Genomic DNA, 17,742 nt, shown 5'->3' with positions numbered 1-17,742 from the left:
AATGTTTCCTAGTTAAAATGTATATGCCTATATTTCTAGGTAAATTAGTCTCTTGCATGTTTGGGACTCTCAGAAGAAGATACAAGAATGAAACTCGGCAAAACAAGTTTCCGAGTGGAAAACAATTATGTGAGGATCTCCAAGAGCAAAAGTTTAATACACACTTAAAAGACTTTCTTAGTTTGAATTTTTTATATCCTGTATATTTTGTCTGAAGTTCTCTGTCTGGATTTACAGGCTTCATCCATATATAATAATTTCTACAACTCTAGGTTTCTATATTGTGGTTGAAGTTTAAGCTCTGGTTTTTTTCTGAAACATTTTACGACTCATTTGACATTTTTCAATTCCTTACAAAATACCTCAGATATTCATATAGTCCCAGTGTAGTATGCTTAATAGTGGAATGCAGATTCCATAGCCAGAAAGTTTTTTTCCCTACACCGGTAGTATTTAGACCTTCATAAAAGGAAGCTTTGCCATTCAGAATATTTCTCATTAGATCATGAGCTTTCACATCAGTGGAGTTAGTGAACAGAAATTGAGGTAAATTTAAGAAGCAGTAAATTTAAAAGAGTAAATTTAAGAAGAGTAGAGTGCATGTTCCAGAATTAAGATATTAGGTAGAAACTGGATGGTAGGAAGAAAAACAGAGATGAGTTATCAAAACTAAAGGGTATGGTCAGAACAAGAGTCATATGAAAATATTTTTTCAGCTGAGTCAGGCTGAATTGTACCTGATTTGCTCTTCACTGTCATTAGGCAGGTCTGGAGCCAGCCAGAGGTAGGGCTGAGTTTAGAGCTGAGAGTGATGGCTTTGCAGAAAATAAACAGCTTATTAACCACTAATCTGCTTATTTGTAGCAACTTTAAATCATTTACCAGCATAAAGAAATTAAAATCTTCCTCCTTTTCCCTGTTTATATGATTATGTTATGCTGTCCACCTTCAGATCGTATGTTCTTTCTTCCACTTTCAGATCATCTTGAGCAATTCTTCTAAAATAGGAATAAATTTGTCTTTGATGATAAGGCACTTATTGTATTTAATTTTTATAAGCTTTGTTCTTCCCTATTGGGATAAGATCTTATTCTGAATTCCTGATTAGTTATGTTCTTTATGAATAACAGTATTATTAAAATAATGATTGCATTTTGAAATATTTGTTAATTATTGTGTGTATGTGTGTTTATTCATGTATATCTATACTTCATCTCAACGTCCTTGACAAGACTTGACATTTTTTTTTTTTTACTGTTTGTATCACAGAATCCAACACTGACTTTGACATAACCGTGAGGTCATTTTATTACTAACTGATCCTCTAGTAGGAAATAAAAAAATAGAGTAGAATTAAATAAAATTGCAAAATACAGGAAAAATTTTCTGAAATAGAACACAGTTTTCTCATTTGCAGATGAAGATTTGAGACTCAGAATAAAGTGGTTTACTGATGATTTCAAGCTTTAATCTTTCAGGTGCTAGCAGGATTACTCTGCCATCCTGTTTTCTGCCCAGAGGGGATTAGCCTGGTTACTTTACATCCAAGCTTGCAAAGTTTCCAGTTTTAACATGGCAGACAATGCTACACATCACTACATCTCATCTTTTTTCCTGGTTGGTATTCCTGGTTTGCAAGCTTTTCATTGCTGGATTGGCATCCCTGTCTTCCTCCTGTTTGCCCTGGCCCTACTGGGGAACAGCGTAATCATCATCACCATCAAACTAGAGCCAAGCCTCCACCAGCCTATGTATTTCTTCCTTTGTATGCTGGCAGTGAATGACATGGCTCTTGCCTCTTCCACAGCCCCCAAGATGCTTGGTATCTTCTGGTTTGATGCTCACAGGTTTGATTTTAGTATCTGCCTAGCACAAATGTATTTTATCCACACATTCTGCATAGTGGAGTCAGCCCTCTTGGTTGCCATGGCGTTTGACCGCTATGTAGCTATTTGTATCCCATTGCGTTATACAACCATCCTAACAACACCAATGATCATTAAAATGGGTCTTGCTGGTATGACCCGAGCTGCCTTTATGGTTTTGCCCTGTCCTCTTCTTATTAAAAGGCTACCGTATTACAATAAATATGTTATCAACCATGCCTACTGTGAACACATGGCTGTGGTGAAGTTGGCCAGTGCCAACACCCTCATTAACAGAGCATATGGAATCTCTGTGGCCCTTTCAGTGATGGTGTTGGACCTAGGGCTCATAGCCACATCCTATATTAAAATCCTCCAGGCAGTCTTCCAGCTATCTTCCCAGAATGCCCGCTCGAAGGCACTGGGCACCTGTGCTGCTCATGTCTGCACAATACTTGTGTCCTACACACCTGCGCTGTTTAGTTTCCTAACTCACCGCATTGGCAAGAAGGTACCTCCAAGCATTCATATAATTTTTGCAAGTTTGTATCTTTTGGTGCCTCCCACAGTCAATCCTCTGGTGTATGGTGTCAAGACCAAGCAGATTCGTGACCGAGTGGTTAGTCTCTTCTTTCCAAACAAGAAGATTTCTGAAAACTAAAATATGTAAATACAAACCCATATCTGTTTAATACAATTATGGTACATTCATAATAGTTGCAGCTTTGTCTCAACATGATATTTCTCAATTCATTTATACCTCTCAGCAGGGATATGTGATGTTGTACATTTTTCTCTCTATTTTCATTTTTTAATATTTCCTTTTCTTTCTCTTAGAAATAAGTTTCATGGGAAGCTTTCAATAAATATTTGCAATAATTGTTATTTATTTATTATTGACATTACTTTGTATTCTATATTTGTGGATAATATTTTATAATATTCAAAAATGTGAAGTAACTAAGATTATTATAATAATTTTAAAATTCTCAGTACATTGGACAATGTAATTTATAAACATGATTTTTTTCCCAATTCAATTGTTACCTGCACTGATTAAAAATTCCTGAGTAAAAGTCATTATTTTCAAGTTTCATTTTTCTTATTGTAATAGTTATAATAATTGCCTAACACTCAAATAATGATCACTGTGGGTTTGGCTGTTTACTAATCTTTTTATATGCATTTACTCCTTTTGTTCACAAAACTATACTGTGATATAGATGGTATTATTATTCTCACTGTACCAAGTAGGAAACTGAGGCACAGAAAGTTTAAGTAAATGGCATAAAGGTAACTCGCCTAGCACAAAGCAATGCAGAATTGAACCCAGGAACTCTGGCTTTCAAAATATATGCTCCTTATAGTGCAATATTATCCACCAATGTGCTTACAATTACTTGCTTTATGATTATGGGAGCTTATTCCTCTAAACACTTTATTTTTTTATCCCCCACATCTTCCTTTCTTTTAGATATTGTGGTACATTTCTTCAGTTTTCTTAAAACTCCTTATAAGTGATAAATCTACTACAATATTTTGACAAGACCCCAAGCAAGAATTGCTTCTATTTTACCAGAGAAATGTCCAATCAGTATAGCCTGGTAACATTATAACTATGCTTTCCAGACTTAAGTAAAACACTAAGAAAATCTCTGAAAATACGACTTTATCCACATGCCATTTCCCCCTCTTTTTCCTTCCTTCCTTCTTTCCTTCCTTCTTTCCTTCCTTCCTTCCTTCCTTCCTTCCTTCCTTCCTTCCTTCCTTCCTTCTTTCTCTTTAGTGAATATCAATTTGTTTTGGTCACATTCATTTAGTGCTAAAGTTGAAAATGATTCACTTCTTAATCTAATGTTAATTTTATTATGCAGGGAACACAGAATAAATTATTACATCGGGCATATCTGTAAAATGCTCTGTTCAAAATATTGTTTTACTTTAGATCACCATGGAATGAAAGGTTCATTAAATTGGAAACTGTTAGTTTTTGATCAGGACTGGTATTTATTTTGTGGACATTACATGAACATTCTGTGCTCTTGAATTAATTCCTCAAAAACTTTACATTTTTAGGTGTTTCATCTACAGCCACATTCTTATTTGTTAATGACTGTGCATGTATCTTATCAACATCTTTGTTTTATGTTGAAAATAATTGTGTTTCCTTATAATTATCATGTAGTTCTTCCATTTCTTCAATGAGTCTATATTGAGTGGGTTAATCAGATATTTTAGACTGGGTTTTGGGGGGAAAGGTCATTTAAATACTGCTTCCTACCCATCACTAATAGCTGGATGACTGTCATTTTTAACATTATAAATCCTAACTTCATCATTGAGAAACATGGAAAATAATTTTTATACTTTATAGTGCTAAAGTCAGAATTCAATGAAACAATGGGTGAAACATAATTATCACAATAGTCAACACAACCTTCCATACACACCAATGCTCACTGCTATGATAGCCATTGAAAATATTAAGATCAACTAATAAAGGTACTTTTCAAAATGTTTAAATAGAGTTCCCAACTGGGTATATCTCCTAGAAGGTCCTACTTATTTAATTCAACATATCTCAAAGTGGGCATTTTGCACTTATTCCCCCACACAAACTATCTTTAAAAAATGTATTTTTTTTCTAAAAACATTTCTTATCTCAGTGAAAAACATGTCAAGTGACACAAAACAGTTAATGTCAGCAAGTGTTTAAGTGTCAAAAATAGGCCAAAGATACATGAGAAATTAAATGGTAAAAAATTAATTAAGAAAGAGAAAATAAAATCCACCAGCCATCCCAGATAATATAAACAAACAAACAAAAAAAGTATAATATATTTTAAAATGTGTAGATGATGGGGAGCTGGGTGGCTCCATTGGTTAATCAAAAAGTTCAAAAGTTCCAAAAGTTCAGTATGAAAATGAAATTAAATGGAATTAAAATGGAGAAATCTGACAATTAAGGTTAATATACACAATGGATAAATTATGTTGATAATATGTACCATCAACATGGGACTTTAACAGCTATGATTTTCCTCCACAAAGCACATAATTCCAATCTAATCAATACAATGACATCAGATAAATTCCAATGGAAAAGATTCCTATGAAATATCTGAACATACTCTTCAATGTTTTGAAAGTCTTTAGAAATAAGGGAAGTCTCACAAAGGTATAGCCAAGAGCATCGTATAGAGACCTGACAATTAAATGCAATGTGGCATCCAGGATGGGATCTTGGAAGGAAAAAAAAGGAAGTTAGGTAAAAATTAAGAAATATGAATAAAATGTGGAATTTAGTAAATCAGTTTATCAATATTGATACACTAACTGTAACATATATTAATGAAAGATGACAATAAGGAATACTAGGTAGGGGGTCTATAGGAACTCTTAGTAACTACATATTCAAGTTTCTACAAATCCAAATCTTTTAGATTTTAAAAATGTATTAATTTTCATTCCAATACAAAATTAAACATCCAAAACTTCTTAGTGCTCAGATGAACGTAAGTCAGAAAATAATTAAAACTTGAATGGTGATGATAATTAAAATGATGAGGATGATAAAGTTGAGGAGAAAGACTACTGAAATCAAAATTAGAAAACAAATTGTACATGGTCATCAGAATTATCAACTTTAGAATGAATTTATGGTTTTTGAAGAACCCCATGAAGTTAATATTTTTAATCGAGGTTAACCACTTAAATTTTATTTGTGTCTTTAAGAAACATCCTCACTGGGGCGCCTGGGTGGCTCAGTGGGGTTAAAGCCTCTGCCTTCAGCTCAGGTCATGATCCCAGTGTCCTGGGATCAAGCCCCACATCGGGCTCTCTGCTCAACAGGGAGCCTGCTTCCTCCTCTCTCTGACTGTCTCTCTGCCTGCTTGTAATCTCTGTCTGTCAAATAAAAAAAAAAAAAAAGAAACATCCTCACTGAAAGATTAAAGAAAAATTTTCATTGACTAAGTTAGAAACAAGTCTTCATGTTTTCTGCCTTTTATACCATCTACTCATGAGTTGATTGTATATTCATAAAAGTTAAAATTGTTTACATAGGAGACAGATCTTGTCTCCAAAGTAAAATCTAGAACTGTATATTTCAGCAGCACAAATGAACTTGAGAAAGCACAAAATCTGACCCCAAACTAGTATTTCTCAAAGTGAAATTTTATTACTTAAAAAGAGTTAAATGAGAAATCAAGATGGATCTTTAGAGTAGAAAATCTTAAACACTCGATCTCGAATCTGTTTGGTCTTTACCCCATACACAATAGGATTGAGCAAAGGAGGGACAAGCAGATAAAGGTTGGACAGAAGAATATGAATGTAGGGTGGAATATGGAATCCAAACCTGTGTGTAAAGAAGGAGAAGAAAGCCAGTAGATAAAACTCGAGGAAGACACAAATATGGGCAATGCAGGTATTGAAGGCTTTGAGCCTAGCTTCCCTCTGAGGAAGACTAAAGACAGTTAGAAATATTTGGATGTAAGAGAGTGTGATGAAGACTATGTCAAATCCAAGTATAGTGAAAGCCACAAAGAGACCATAGATCTTGTTGATTTGAATGTCTTCTGCTGCCAACTTCACAATGGCCATGTGCTCACAGTATGAATGGGAGACCACAGTGGTCTGGTAGTGTTTCAGCCGACATTTGATGAGGATGAGACACGGAGCTACAAGGAGGGCTGCTCTGAGCGTCACTCCAACCCCAATTTGAGTGAGAAGTTGGTGGGTAAAGATGGTTGCATGTCTCAGGGGATCACAGATGGCCACATAGTGATCTAGGGCCATGGCTAACAGAATTCCTGATTCAATGGACTGGAAGGTGTGGATGAGCCACATCTGAAAGAGACAAGCATCGAAGTATATTTTTGGCAGATGAAACCAGAATATTCCTAGCATTTTGGGTAGGATGCAGGTACTGAGAACAATGTCTGTTGCTCCAAGCATTGCCAGGAAGAGATACATGGGCTCATGGAGGCTGTGTTCAGATCTGATGATGACCAGGAGCAGGGAATTTCCAAATAGAGCAGTGATGTACATGGCACAGAAAGGAATTCCAATCCAGAACTGCACAGACTCCAATCCAGGGATCCCGATCAGTGTCAGCACTGAGGGCATGAAGACTGTGTCATTGAGATTGAACATTTTGGCTTAGAGCTGCCTGATTAATGCTTCAAGTTTTATATTGGTTTCTCTCTTCTTTATTTGTTCTCATCTAGATTTGTTGAAATTTCTAGAAACAGAAATTGAATGTGTTTTTAAAAGGCATTTTGTCAATCATATGTGTTCATTGATGATGTAAGTCTAGAAATGCATATACAGGCTCCCAAAATTCTTTGTCTCTATCTCTGGCTCTCTCTCTCTATGAAGGCAGACAAATACACAGGACAATTCAGTATGCCTAGCAGACCCAGTCACACCTGATATTGTATGTGCATTTGTGCACATTTATGAGTTACAAAATATTAGTTTGGATTAATAATAGGTTCAGAAATATAAGATATTACATTTATCAATTTTGTTTTTACCCAAGAGGAATTCATAGGCATTTAGTCTGCAGTCAATACAAAGAGGAAGAAAAAAAAAAAAAAAGGAACATTCCCCATTCCAAGCAGTATTCTATACCATGGAAAAATAGGAAGTTACAAAGTTGTGACCTTGACTTTAAAGACAATAATCTGTTTGTGAAGATTCATTGCTATAATAAAAAGTTAAATGTCTCTGTGCCTAAAAGGAAAACTTAGTACTATTAAGATGTAATTTATTGTCGACTTGATGCATATATACAATGTAATCCCAATCAAATCAATGCTCCATACAAAACTTGTGTATATGTACAAACTGTTCTTCAGTTAATATGCAAAGGCAAAATATCCAGAATAGCAACACACACTGAAGATGAACAAAGTTGGAACAATGACACTACTGTACTCTAGAATTTAGCACGGCAGTGATCAAAACAGTGTTGTAATGCAGAATAACCAAAACATTCAGTGGAACAGAATTGAAAGCCCACAACTAGATACACATATGTAAGTACTTAACACAGGAACAAAGGCAATTTAATGGAGAAAGAACGGTCTTTTCAACTAATGGTGCCAGAACAACTGCACATCCACATGAAAAAATAAATGAAAGTAGAAAACAGACCTTACACCTTTCACAGAAATTAACTCAGAACGGATCACAGTACTTCTAGATTGAAAATTTGAAACTCTACAAATTCTAAAAGGGAGAATAGAGTAAAATCTGGGAGACCTTGTCTCTGACAGTAATCTTTTTATTAACATTAAAAGTTTGATCCATGAAAAAAGAAACTGATAAATTGACCTAATTAAAATTGGAAAGCATCAGTTCTGTGAAAGACATTGTTAAGAGAATGAAAAGACAAAGCACAGACAGGTAGAAAATATTTGCAAAGCATATATTGGATAAAATTACTTTTTACTCCAAAATATACAAAGGACTCTTAAAACACAACAATAAAAAAATTACCAAATTAAAAAACAAACTCAGGGTTGCTGGAGTGGAGCAGGGTGGGAGGGATGGAGTGGTTGGGTGGTGGACAATGGAGAGGGTATGTGCTATGGTGAACTCTGTGAATTGTGTAAAACTGGTGAATCACAGTCCTGTACCCCCTGAAACAAATAATATATTGTATGTTAATACAAAAAAAATTTTTTTTAATTATACACCCCCGCAAAAAAGGACTCAAACACCTAGCATTTCTTATATGATTCATTATTAGAACCTTTGGTTTTGGCCTCTCTGCTACCTTTTGTGCTATTAATTCATCAGCAGGAAAACATCTACGAAGTCAGTTTAAATTTTTTTTTTTTAATTTTTTTATTTTTTCAGAATAACAATATTCATTATTTTTGCACCACACACAATGCTCCATGCAATCCGTGCCCTCTACAATATCCACCACCTGGTGCCCCCAACCTCCCACCCCCCACCACTTCAAAATTCTCAGATCGTTTTTCAGAGTCCGTAGTCTCTCATGGTTCACCTCCCCTTCCAAATTCCCTCAACTACCTTCTCCTCTCCATCTCCCCTTGTCCTCCATGCTATTTGTTATGCTCCACAAATAAGTGAAACCATATGATAATTGACTCTCTCTGCTTGACTTATTTCACTCAGCATAATCTCTTCCAGTCCCGTCCATGTTGCTACAAAACTTGGGTATTCATCCTTACTTTTTTCTTCTTCTTCTTTTTTTTTTTTTTACAGCTTTATAAACATATATTTTTATCCCCAGGGGTACAGGTCTGCGAATCGCCAGATTTACACACTTCACAACACTCACCATAGCACATACCCTCCCCAATATCCATAACCCAACCCCCTCTCCCAACCCCTTCCCCCCATCAACCCTCAGTTTGTTTTGTGAGATTAAGAGTCACTTATGGTTTGTCTCCCTCCCAATCCCATCTTGTTTCATTTACTCTTCTCCTACCCCCTCGACCCCCCATGTTGCATCTCCTCTCCCTCATATCAGGGAGATCATATGATAGTTGTCTTTCTCTGATTGACTTATTTCACTAAGCATGATACCCTCTAGTTCCATCCACGTCGTCACAAATGGCAAGATTTCATTTCTTTTGATGGCTGCATAGTATTCCATTGTGTATATATACCACCTATACTTTATCCATTCCTCTGTTGATGGACATCTAGGTTCTTTCCATAGTTTGGCTATTGTAGACATTTCTGCTATATACATTCGGGTGCACGTGCCCCTTCGGATCACTACGTTTGTATCTTTAGGGTAAATACCCAGCAGTGCAATTGCTGGGTCATAGGGTGGTTCTATTTTCAACATTTTGAGGAACCTCCATGCTGTTTTCCAGAGTGGTTGCACCAGCTCGCATTCCCACCAACAGTGTAGGAGGGTTCCCCTTTCTCCGCATCCTCGCCAGCATCTGTCATTTCCGGACTTGTTAATTTTAGCCATTCTGACTGGTGTGAGGTGATATCTCATGGTGGTTTTGATTTGTATTTCCCTGATGCCGAGTGATATGGAGCACTTTTTCATGTGTCTGTTGGCCATCTGGATGTCTTCTTTGCAGAAATGTCTGTTCATGTCCTCTGCCCATTTCTTGATCAGATTATTTGTTCTTTGGGTGTTGAGTTTGCTAAGTTCTTTATAGATTTTGGACACTAGCCTTTTATCTGATATGTCATTTGCAAATATCTTCTCCCATTCTGTCAGTTGTCTTTTGGTTTTGTTAACTGTTTCCTTTGCTGTGCAAAAGCTTTTGATCTTGATAAAATCCCAAAAGTTCATTTTTGCCCTTGCTTCCCTTGCCTTTGGTGATGTTCCTAGGAAGATGTTGCTGCGGCTGACGTCGAAGAGGTTGCTGCCTGTGTTCTCCTCAAGGATTTGGATGGATTCCTTTCTCACATTGAGATCCTTCATCCATTTTGAGTCTATTTTCGTGTGTGGTGTAAGGAAATGATCCAATTTCATTTTTCTGCATGTGGCTGTCCAATTTTCCCAACACCATTTATTGAAGAGGCTATCTTTTTTCCATTGGACATTCTTTCCTGCTTTATCAAAGATGAGTTGACCATAGAGTTGAGGGTCTATTTCTGGGCTCTCTATTCTGTTCCATTGATCTATGTGTCTGTTTTTGTGCCAGTACCATGCTGTCTTGATGATGACAGCTTTGTAATAGAGCTTGAAGTCCGGAATTGTGATGCCACCAACTTTGGCTTTCTTTTTCAATATTCCTTTGGCTATTCGAGGTCTTTTCTGGTTCCATATAAATTTGAGGATTATTTGTTCCATTTCTTTGAAAAAAATGGATGGTACTTTGATAGGAATTGCATTAAATGTGTAGATTGCTTTAGGTAGCATAGACATTTTCACAATATTTATTCTTCCAATCCAGGAGCATGGAACATTTTTCCATTTCTTTGTGTCTTCCTCAATTTCTTTCATGAGTACTTTATAGTTTTCTGAGTATAGGTTCTTAGTCTCTTTGGTTAGGTTTATTCCTAGGTATCTTATAGTTTTGGGTGCAATTGTAAATGGGATGGACTCCTTAATTTCTCTCTCTTCTGTCTTGTTGTTGGTGTAGAGAAATGCAACTGATTTCTGTGCATTGATTTTATATCCTGACACTTGACTGAATTCCTGTACAAGTTCTAGCAGTTTTGGAGTGGAGTCTTTTGGGTTTTCCACATATAGTATCATATCATCTGCGAAGAGTGAGAGTTTGACTTCTTCTTTGCCGATTTGGATGCCTTTAATTTCCTTTTGTTGTCTGATTGCTGAGGCTAGGACTTCTAGTACTATGTTGAATAGCAGTGGTGATAACGGACACCCCTGCCGTGTTCCTGACCTTAGCGGAAAAGCTTTCAGTTTTTCTCCATTGAGAATGATATTTGCGGTGGGGTTTTCATAGATGGCTTTGATAATATTGAGGTATGTGCCGTCTATCCCTACATTTTGAAGAGTTTTGATCAGGAAGGGATGCTATACTTTGTCAAATGCTTTTTCAGCATCTATGGAGAGTATCATATGGTTCTTGTTCTTTCTTTTATTAATGTGTTGTATCACATTGATTGATTTGCGGATGTTGAACCAGCCTTGCAGCCATGGAATAAATCCCACTTGGTCGTAGTGAATAATCCTTTTAATGTACTGTTGAATCCTATTGGCTAGTATTTTGGTGAGAATTTTTGCATCTGTGTTCATCAAGGATATTGGTCTGTAGTTCTCTTTTTTGTTGGGATCCTTGTCTGGTTTTGGGATCAAGGTGATGCTGGCCTCATAAAATGAGTTTGGAAGTTTTCCTTCTGTTTCTATTTTTTGGAACAGTTTCAGGAGAATAGGAATTAGTTCTTCTTTAAATGTTTGGTAGAATTCCCCCGGGAAGCCGTCTGGCCCTGGGCTTTTGTTTGTTTGGAGATTTTTTTTTTTTTTAAGATTTTTATTTATTTGTCAGAGAGAGAGGGAGAGAGAGCAAGCACAGGCAGACAGAATGGCAGGCAGAGGCAGAGGGAGAAGCAGGCTCCCACTGAGCAAGGAGCCCGATGCGGGACTCGATCCCAGGACGCTGGAATCATGACCTGAGCCGAAGGCAGCTGCTTAACCAACTGAGCCACCCAGGCGCCCCTGTTTGGAGATTTTTGATGACTGTTTCAATCTTCTTACTGCTTATGGGTCTGTTCAGGCTTTCTATTTCTTCCTGGTTCAGTTGTGGTAGTTTATATGTCTCTAGGAATGCATCCATTTCTTCCAGATTGTCAAATTTGTTGGCGTAGAGTTGCTCATAGTATGTTCTTCTAATTGTCTGTATTTCTTTGGTGTTCGTTGTGATCTCTCCTCTTTCATTCATGATTTTATTTATTTGGGTCCTTTCTCTTTTCTTTTTGATAAGTCTGGCCAGGGGTTTATCAATCTTATTAATTCTTTCAAAGAACCAGCTCCTAGTTTCGTTGATTTGTTCTATTGTTTTTTTGGTCTCTACCTCATTGATTTCTGCTCTGATCTTTATGATTTCTCTTCTCCTGCTGGGATTAGGGTTTTTTTCTTGTTCTTTCTCCAGCTCCTTTAGGTGTAGGGTTAGGTTGTGTACCTGAGACCTTTTTTGTTTCTTGAGAAAGGCTTGTACCGCTATATATTTTCCTCTCAGGACTGCCTTTGTTGTGTCCCACAGATTCTGAACCGTTGTGTTTTCATTATCATTTGTTTCCATAAATTTTTTCAATTCTTCTTTAATTTCCTGGTTGACCCATTCATTCTTTAGAAGGATGCTGTTTAGTCTCCATGTATTTGGGTTCTTTCCAAATTTCCTCTTGTGATTGAGTTCTAGCTTCAGAGCATTGTGGTCTGAAAATATGCAGGGAATGATCCCAATCTTTTGATACCGGTTGAGACTTGATTTAGGACCAAGAATGTGATCTATTCTGGAGAATGTTCCATGTGCACTAGAAAAGAATGTGTATTCTGTTGCTTTGGGATGAAAAGTTCTGAATATATCTGTGATGTCCATCTGGTCCAGTGTGTCATTTAAGGCCTTGATTTCCTTGTTGATCTTTTGCTTGGATGATCTGTCCATTTCAGTGAGGGGAGTGTTAAAATCCCCTACTATTATTGTATTCTTGTCGATGTGTTTCTTTGATTTTGGTATTAACTGGTTTATATAGTTGGCTGCTCCCACGTTAGGGGCATAGATATTTAAAATTGTTAGATCTTCTTGTTGGACAGTTCCTTTGAGTATGATATTGTGTCCTTCCTCATCTCTTATTATAGTCTTTGGCTTAAAATCTAATTGATCTGCTATAAGGATTGCCACTCCTGCTTTCTTCTGATGTCCATTAGCATGGTAAATTCTTTTCCACCCCCTCACTTTAAACCTGGGGGTGTCTTCAGGTTTAAGATGAGTTTCTTGTAGGCAACATACAGATGGGTTTTGTTTTTTTTATCCATTCTGATACCCTGTGTCTTTTGATTGGGGCATTTAGCCCATTAACATTCAGGGTAAGTATTGAGAGATATGAATTTAGTGCCATTGTATTGCCTGTAAGGTGACTGTTATTGTATATTGTCTCTGTTTCTTTCTGATCTACTACTTTTAGGGTCTTTCTTTGCTTAGAGGACCCTTTCAATATTTCCTGTACAGCTGGTTTGGTATTTGCAAATTCTTTCAGTTTTTGTTTGTCCTGGAAGCTTTTAATCTCTCCTTCTATTTTCAATGATAGCCTAGCTGGATATAGTATTCTTGGCTGCATGTTTTTCTCATTTAGTACTCTGAATATATCATGCCAGCTTTTTCTGGCCTGCCAGGTCTCTGTGGATAAGTCTGCTGCCAATCTAATATTTTTACCATTGTATGTTACAGACTTCTTTTCCCGGGCTGCCTTCAGGATCTTTTCTTTGTCACTAAGACTTGTATATTTTACTATTAGGTGACGGGTGTGGACCTATTCTTATTGATTTTGAGGGGGGTTCTCTGAACCTCCTGGATTTTGATGCTTGTTCCCTTTGCCATATTGGGGAAATTCTCTCCAATAATTCTCTCCAATATACCTTCTGCTCCCCTCTCTGTTTCCTCTTCTTCTGGAATCCCAATTATTCTAATGTTGTTTCGTTTTATGGTGTCACTTATCTCTCGAATTCTCCCCTCATGGTCCAGTAGCTGTTTGTCCCTCTTTTGCTCAGCTTCTTTATTCTCTGTCATTTGGTCTTCTATATCGCTAATTCTTTCTTCTGCCTCATTTATCCTAGCAGTGGGAGCCTCCATTTTTGATTGCACCTCATTAATAGCTTTTCTGATTTCAACTTGGTTAGATTTTAGTTCTTTTATTTCTCCAGAAAGGGCTTTTATATCTCCCGAGAGGGTTGCTTTAATATCTTCCATGCCTTTTTCAAGCCCGGCTAGAACCTTGAGAATCGTCATTCTGAACTCTATATCTGACATATTACCAATGTCTGTATTGATTAGGTCCCTAGCCTTTGGTACTGCCTCTTGTTCTTTTTTTTGTTGTGAATTTTTCCGCCTTGTCATTTTGTCCAGATAAGAGTTTATGAAGGAGCAAGTAAAATACTAAAAGGGTGGCAACAACCCCAGGAAAATATGCTTTAGCCAAATCAGAAGAGATCCCGAATTGTGAGGGGGGAGAAAGGGGATAAAAAGGGGTTCAGAAAGAAAGAAAAAAAAAAACTATTAAACTATTAAACTATTAAAACTATTAAAGACTATTAAACTATTAAAAAACTATTAAAAAAACTATTAAAAACAATTAAGAAACTATTAAAACTATTAAACTATTAAACTATTAATCTATTTAAAAAAAGAAAGCCGATAAAGAAAAAATATAAAAAGAGGAAAAATAAAATATATATTAGATAAACTATTTAAAAAACGTTAAAAAAAGAAAACGGTAAAAGTTAAAAAAAAATTAGCAGAAGAAGAGAAAAAGAAAAAAAATTGAAAAAGAAAAAAAAATTAAATTAACTGCAAGGCTAAAAAATCATGGGGAGAAAGCCATGAGTTCCGTGCTTTGCTTTCTTCTCCTCTGGAATTCCGCCGCTCTCCTTGGTAGGTGAACTGGGTCCTGGCTGGGTTTCTCGTTGATCTTCTGGGGGAGGGGCCTGTTGTAGTGATTCTCAAGCGTCTTTGCCCCAGGCGGAGTTGCACCGCCCTTACCCGGGGCCGCGCTGAGTAATCCACTCGGGTTTGCTGGGTTTGCTTTCGGGAGCTTTTGTTCCCTGAGTGCTTTCCGTAGAGTTCCGGAGGATGGGAATAAAGATGGCCGCCTCCCGGTTTCCGGCCCAGAGGAGCCAAGAGCCCGGGGCCCCACTCCTCAGTGCGCCCTCAGAGAACAGCGCCCAATGACTCCCGCCACCCTGGCCTCCGGCCGCGCTCCGAGCTGACTGAGCCTGCGACCGGTTCAAGGCAACTCCAAGCTGAGAGTCACTCCTCGGCTCTGTCTCTGTAGCCGGCTTCCCCGTTCTAATACCGGTAAGCTCTGAGACACTCAGACACCCCAGATCCTTCTGCGACCCTGCGGGAACTGAGGCCGCGCTGACCCCGCCTGGGCTTTACCCCAGTTAAGCCTCTGGAGCGATGTCCCTCAGCGGAACAGACTTTTAAAAGTCCTGATTTTGCTCCGTTGCTCTGCCGCTCGCCGGGAGCCGGCCCCTCCCCCCACGGTCTATCTTCCCGTCGCTTTGGATTCACTTCTCCGCCAGTCCTACCTTGCAGAAAGTGGTTGATTTTATGTTTCTGGAATTGCTGTTCTTCTTCTCTTCAATCTCCCGTTGGATTTGTAGGTGTTTGCAATCTTTAGATAAGCTATTTAGCTGATCTCCCGCTACCCGAAGTAGTCTCAGCCTGCTACTTCTCTGCCATCTTGACTCCTCCCCCCCAGTCAGTTTAAATTTTTACAAAATAATTTAAAGACTTAGATCTATAAAATGAATGCTTTAGAAACAGACATTAGAATGCTAATTCCACCCAATGTGGACTTCTACTTCTCATTTGTGTTGGATGACAATGTTCTTCTCACTTGTGTTGGATGACGATTCTTCTTTGGTAGGTTTTATAAGTATGTTGCATAAGTTTCATTTCAGAGACATCATGAAGTTCTGACTATAGATAAGATTTAAAAAAAAAAAAAGTGCAGTCTAATTCCCCTAGTTCTTGAAGGGATTTTAAGAGCTATAAATCCAAAGGTTTTGTTTGTTGGGTTTCTTGTTTTTTTTTTTGTTTTGTTTTGTTTTGTTTTGTTTTTGGTTTTTTTGTTTGTTTGTTTGTTGCTTAATTCACCACTCATCCTGGCTGACTAAGGAACATGCCAGCTTCCATAAGTATCTCTCTATCCTTAATTCCCATTAATTCCCCATACCCTCATGAAAGTCCTTAGTGGGAAGCCAGTATTCTTAGTTTACTATCATTATATCTTTGATCATGCAAAGCCTTCTTTGTATAATACCATCCATGTGGGGCACCTGGGTGGCTCAGTGGACTAAAGCCTCTGCCTTTGGCTCAGGTCATGATCCCAGAGTCCGGGGATCAAGGCCCACATTGGGCTCTCTGCTCAGCGGGGAGCCTGCTACCCTCCCTTTCTCTCTCTGCCTGCTTCTTTGCCTGCTTGTGATCTGTCTGTCAAATAAACAAATAAAATTAAAAAAAAAAATCCATGTAAGTCTTCCACCCTTCAATGCGTCAATCCATTCTGTATTCCCCCAGGAAAATTCGTTGATCAATACAGTCCTTAAGTTGTTTTCTCTCTATCCACCTCATTCTTTACACATTTTCTTTCCTTTATATCTGCACTGATGTATCAGCCAACAAATTCTTTCCAAATTCTTTTGTCTTGGCAATGTATTGAACGCAACTTGTTGCATGAGATTATTGGCTTCAAAATAACATTCATCTAAATGTTCCAAATTTTAAAAAAAGTAAATCACTAAAAGGCACAGAATTCTTATATTTAGAGTATAGAAATAACAGGTTAAAGGAGACAAGTGTTCCTGTATCTGGATTTTTTTTTTTTTTCTGTCCTGGCAAAAACACTAAATACTTATTATGTTTTAATAATTGTGAATGAGGAAAATAAGGTGTTTTATTTTGTTTTGCTGTTTTATTTTTAAATCTCCATGAGTAAAAGCTTTCAGTCATGTTTCATATTATAGAACTTCACAGAACCATAACATAAACTTGGAATTACCCTGAAAATGTGTACAACAGACACTATTCATGTACAAGTTACTCATCAAAACTTTGTATTCTAATAAGTACCTCTTTTTTATTTTCAGTATATTGTGATCCATGTTGTTTATTTTTCTCTCTTATTCAGGGCCACTATCCCCTCTTCCTAACTCAAATTCTTCCCATGCTTTTTATTTATCATATGACATATTAGCTACTCCTTGGTCATGTAATAAAACATCTTTGCTCCTTTAATTACCCACCAGTCTGTGTCTGAAAATCTCAAATTTTGATCAGTCTCTTCTGTTATTTTAACAGAGAAACTCAATAATACTAGAGAAAATCTTAGAGTTGTCACAACATTTATGCAGCTCTGAATTCCCTGACTGATTTCTATATCCTTCTACGTCTAAATTCTACCTTTTTGTTCAATTTCCACCTCTCTCTCTTTTTCTCTCTGCCATTAAATGTATTTATAATATACATATACACTTCTCACCTTCTTTTTTCTCCCATTTCTTATCCCAGCAGGAAGAGAACCTCTCCTTTTCTTCTGGCCAAATTTCCCTAGATACGTTGTTGTTGTTTATTACCTTTCTCCTAAAATCTTGTATTGTAAGCATTTGCAATATTCTTTTTCTTTGCCTACTGACAAACTATTCAAGTTTTAATACATTTCGTTATACCAGAAGTGG

At 37.1% G+C, this 17,742-nt stretch overlaps 2 protein-coding genes across 2 annotated transcripts; one reads left to right on the top strand and one right to left on the bottom strand.

The window, feature by feature from the left end:
- The first annotated feature begins 1,572 nt into the window (after positions 1-1,572).
- On the top strand, positions 1,573-2,526 carry LOC125080186 (putative olfactory receptor 52P1). Its single transcript, XM_047694064.1, has one exon. It carries the CDS (start codon positions 1,573-1,575, stop codon positions 2,524-2,526), a length of 954 nt encoding a protein of 317 aa, XP_047550020.1.
- A 3,545-nt stretch (positions 2,527-6,071) lies between these two features.
- LOC125079227 (olfactory receptor 52A5-like) lies at positions 6,072-7,022 on the bottom strand. The gene has a single exon (XM_047692707.1). It carries the CDS (start codon positions 7,020-7,022, stop codon positions 6,072-6,074), a length of 951 nt encoding a protein of 316 aa, XP_047548663.1.
- Between the last annotated feature and the right edge of the window lie 10,720 nt (positions 7,023-17,742).

Source organism: Lutra lutra, chromosome 10 (assembly GCF_902655055.1).
Source record: "Lutra lutra chromosome 10, mLutLut1.2, whole genome shotgun sequence".
In the NCBI taxonomy this organism is placed as follows: Eukaryota; Metazoa; Chordata; class Mammalia; order Carnivora; family Mustelidae; genus Lutra; species Lutra lutra.
Note: the sequence above shows the minus strand (reverse complement) of the source record. Positions and strands in the feature narration are given on the sequence as shown.

What these genes read in the sequence shown, in the direction of transcription:
- LOC125080186 (XM_047694064.1), top strand. Translation starts at nt 1,573, where the DNA reads ATGGCAGACAATGCTACACATCACTACATCTCATCTTTTTTCCTGGTT.
- LOC125079227 (XM_047692707.1), bottom strand. Translation starts at nt 7,022, where the DNA reads ATGTTCAATCTCAATGACACAGTCTTCATGCCCTCAGTGCTGACACTG.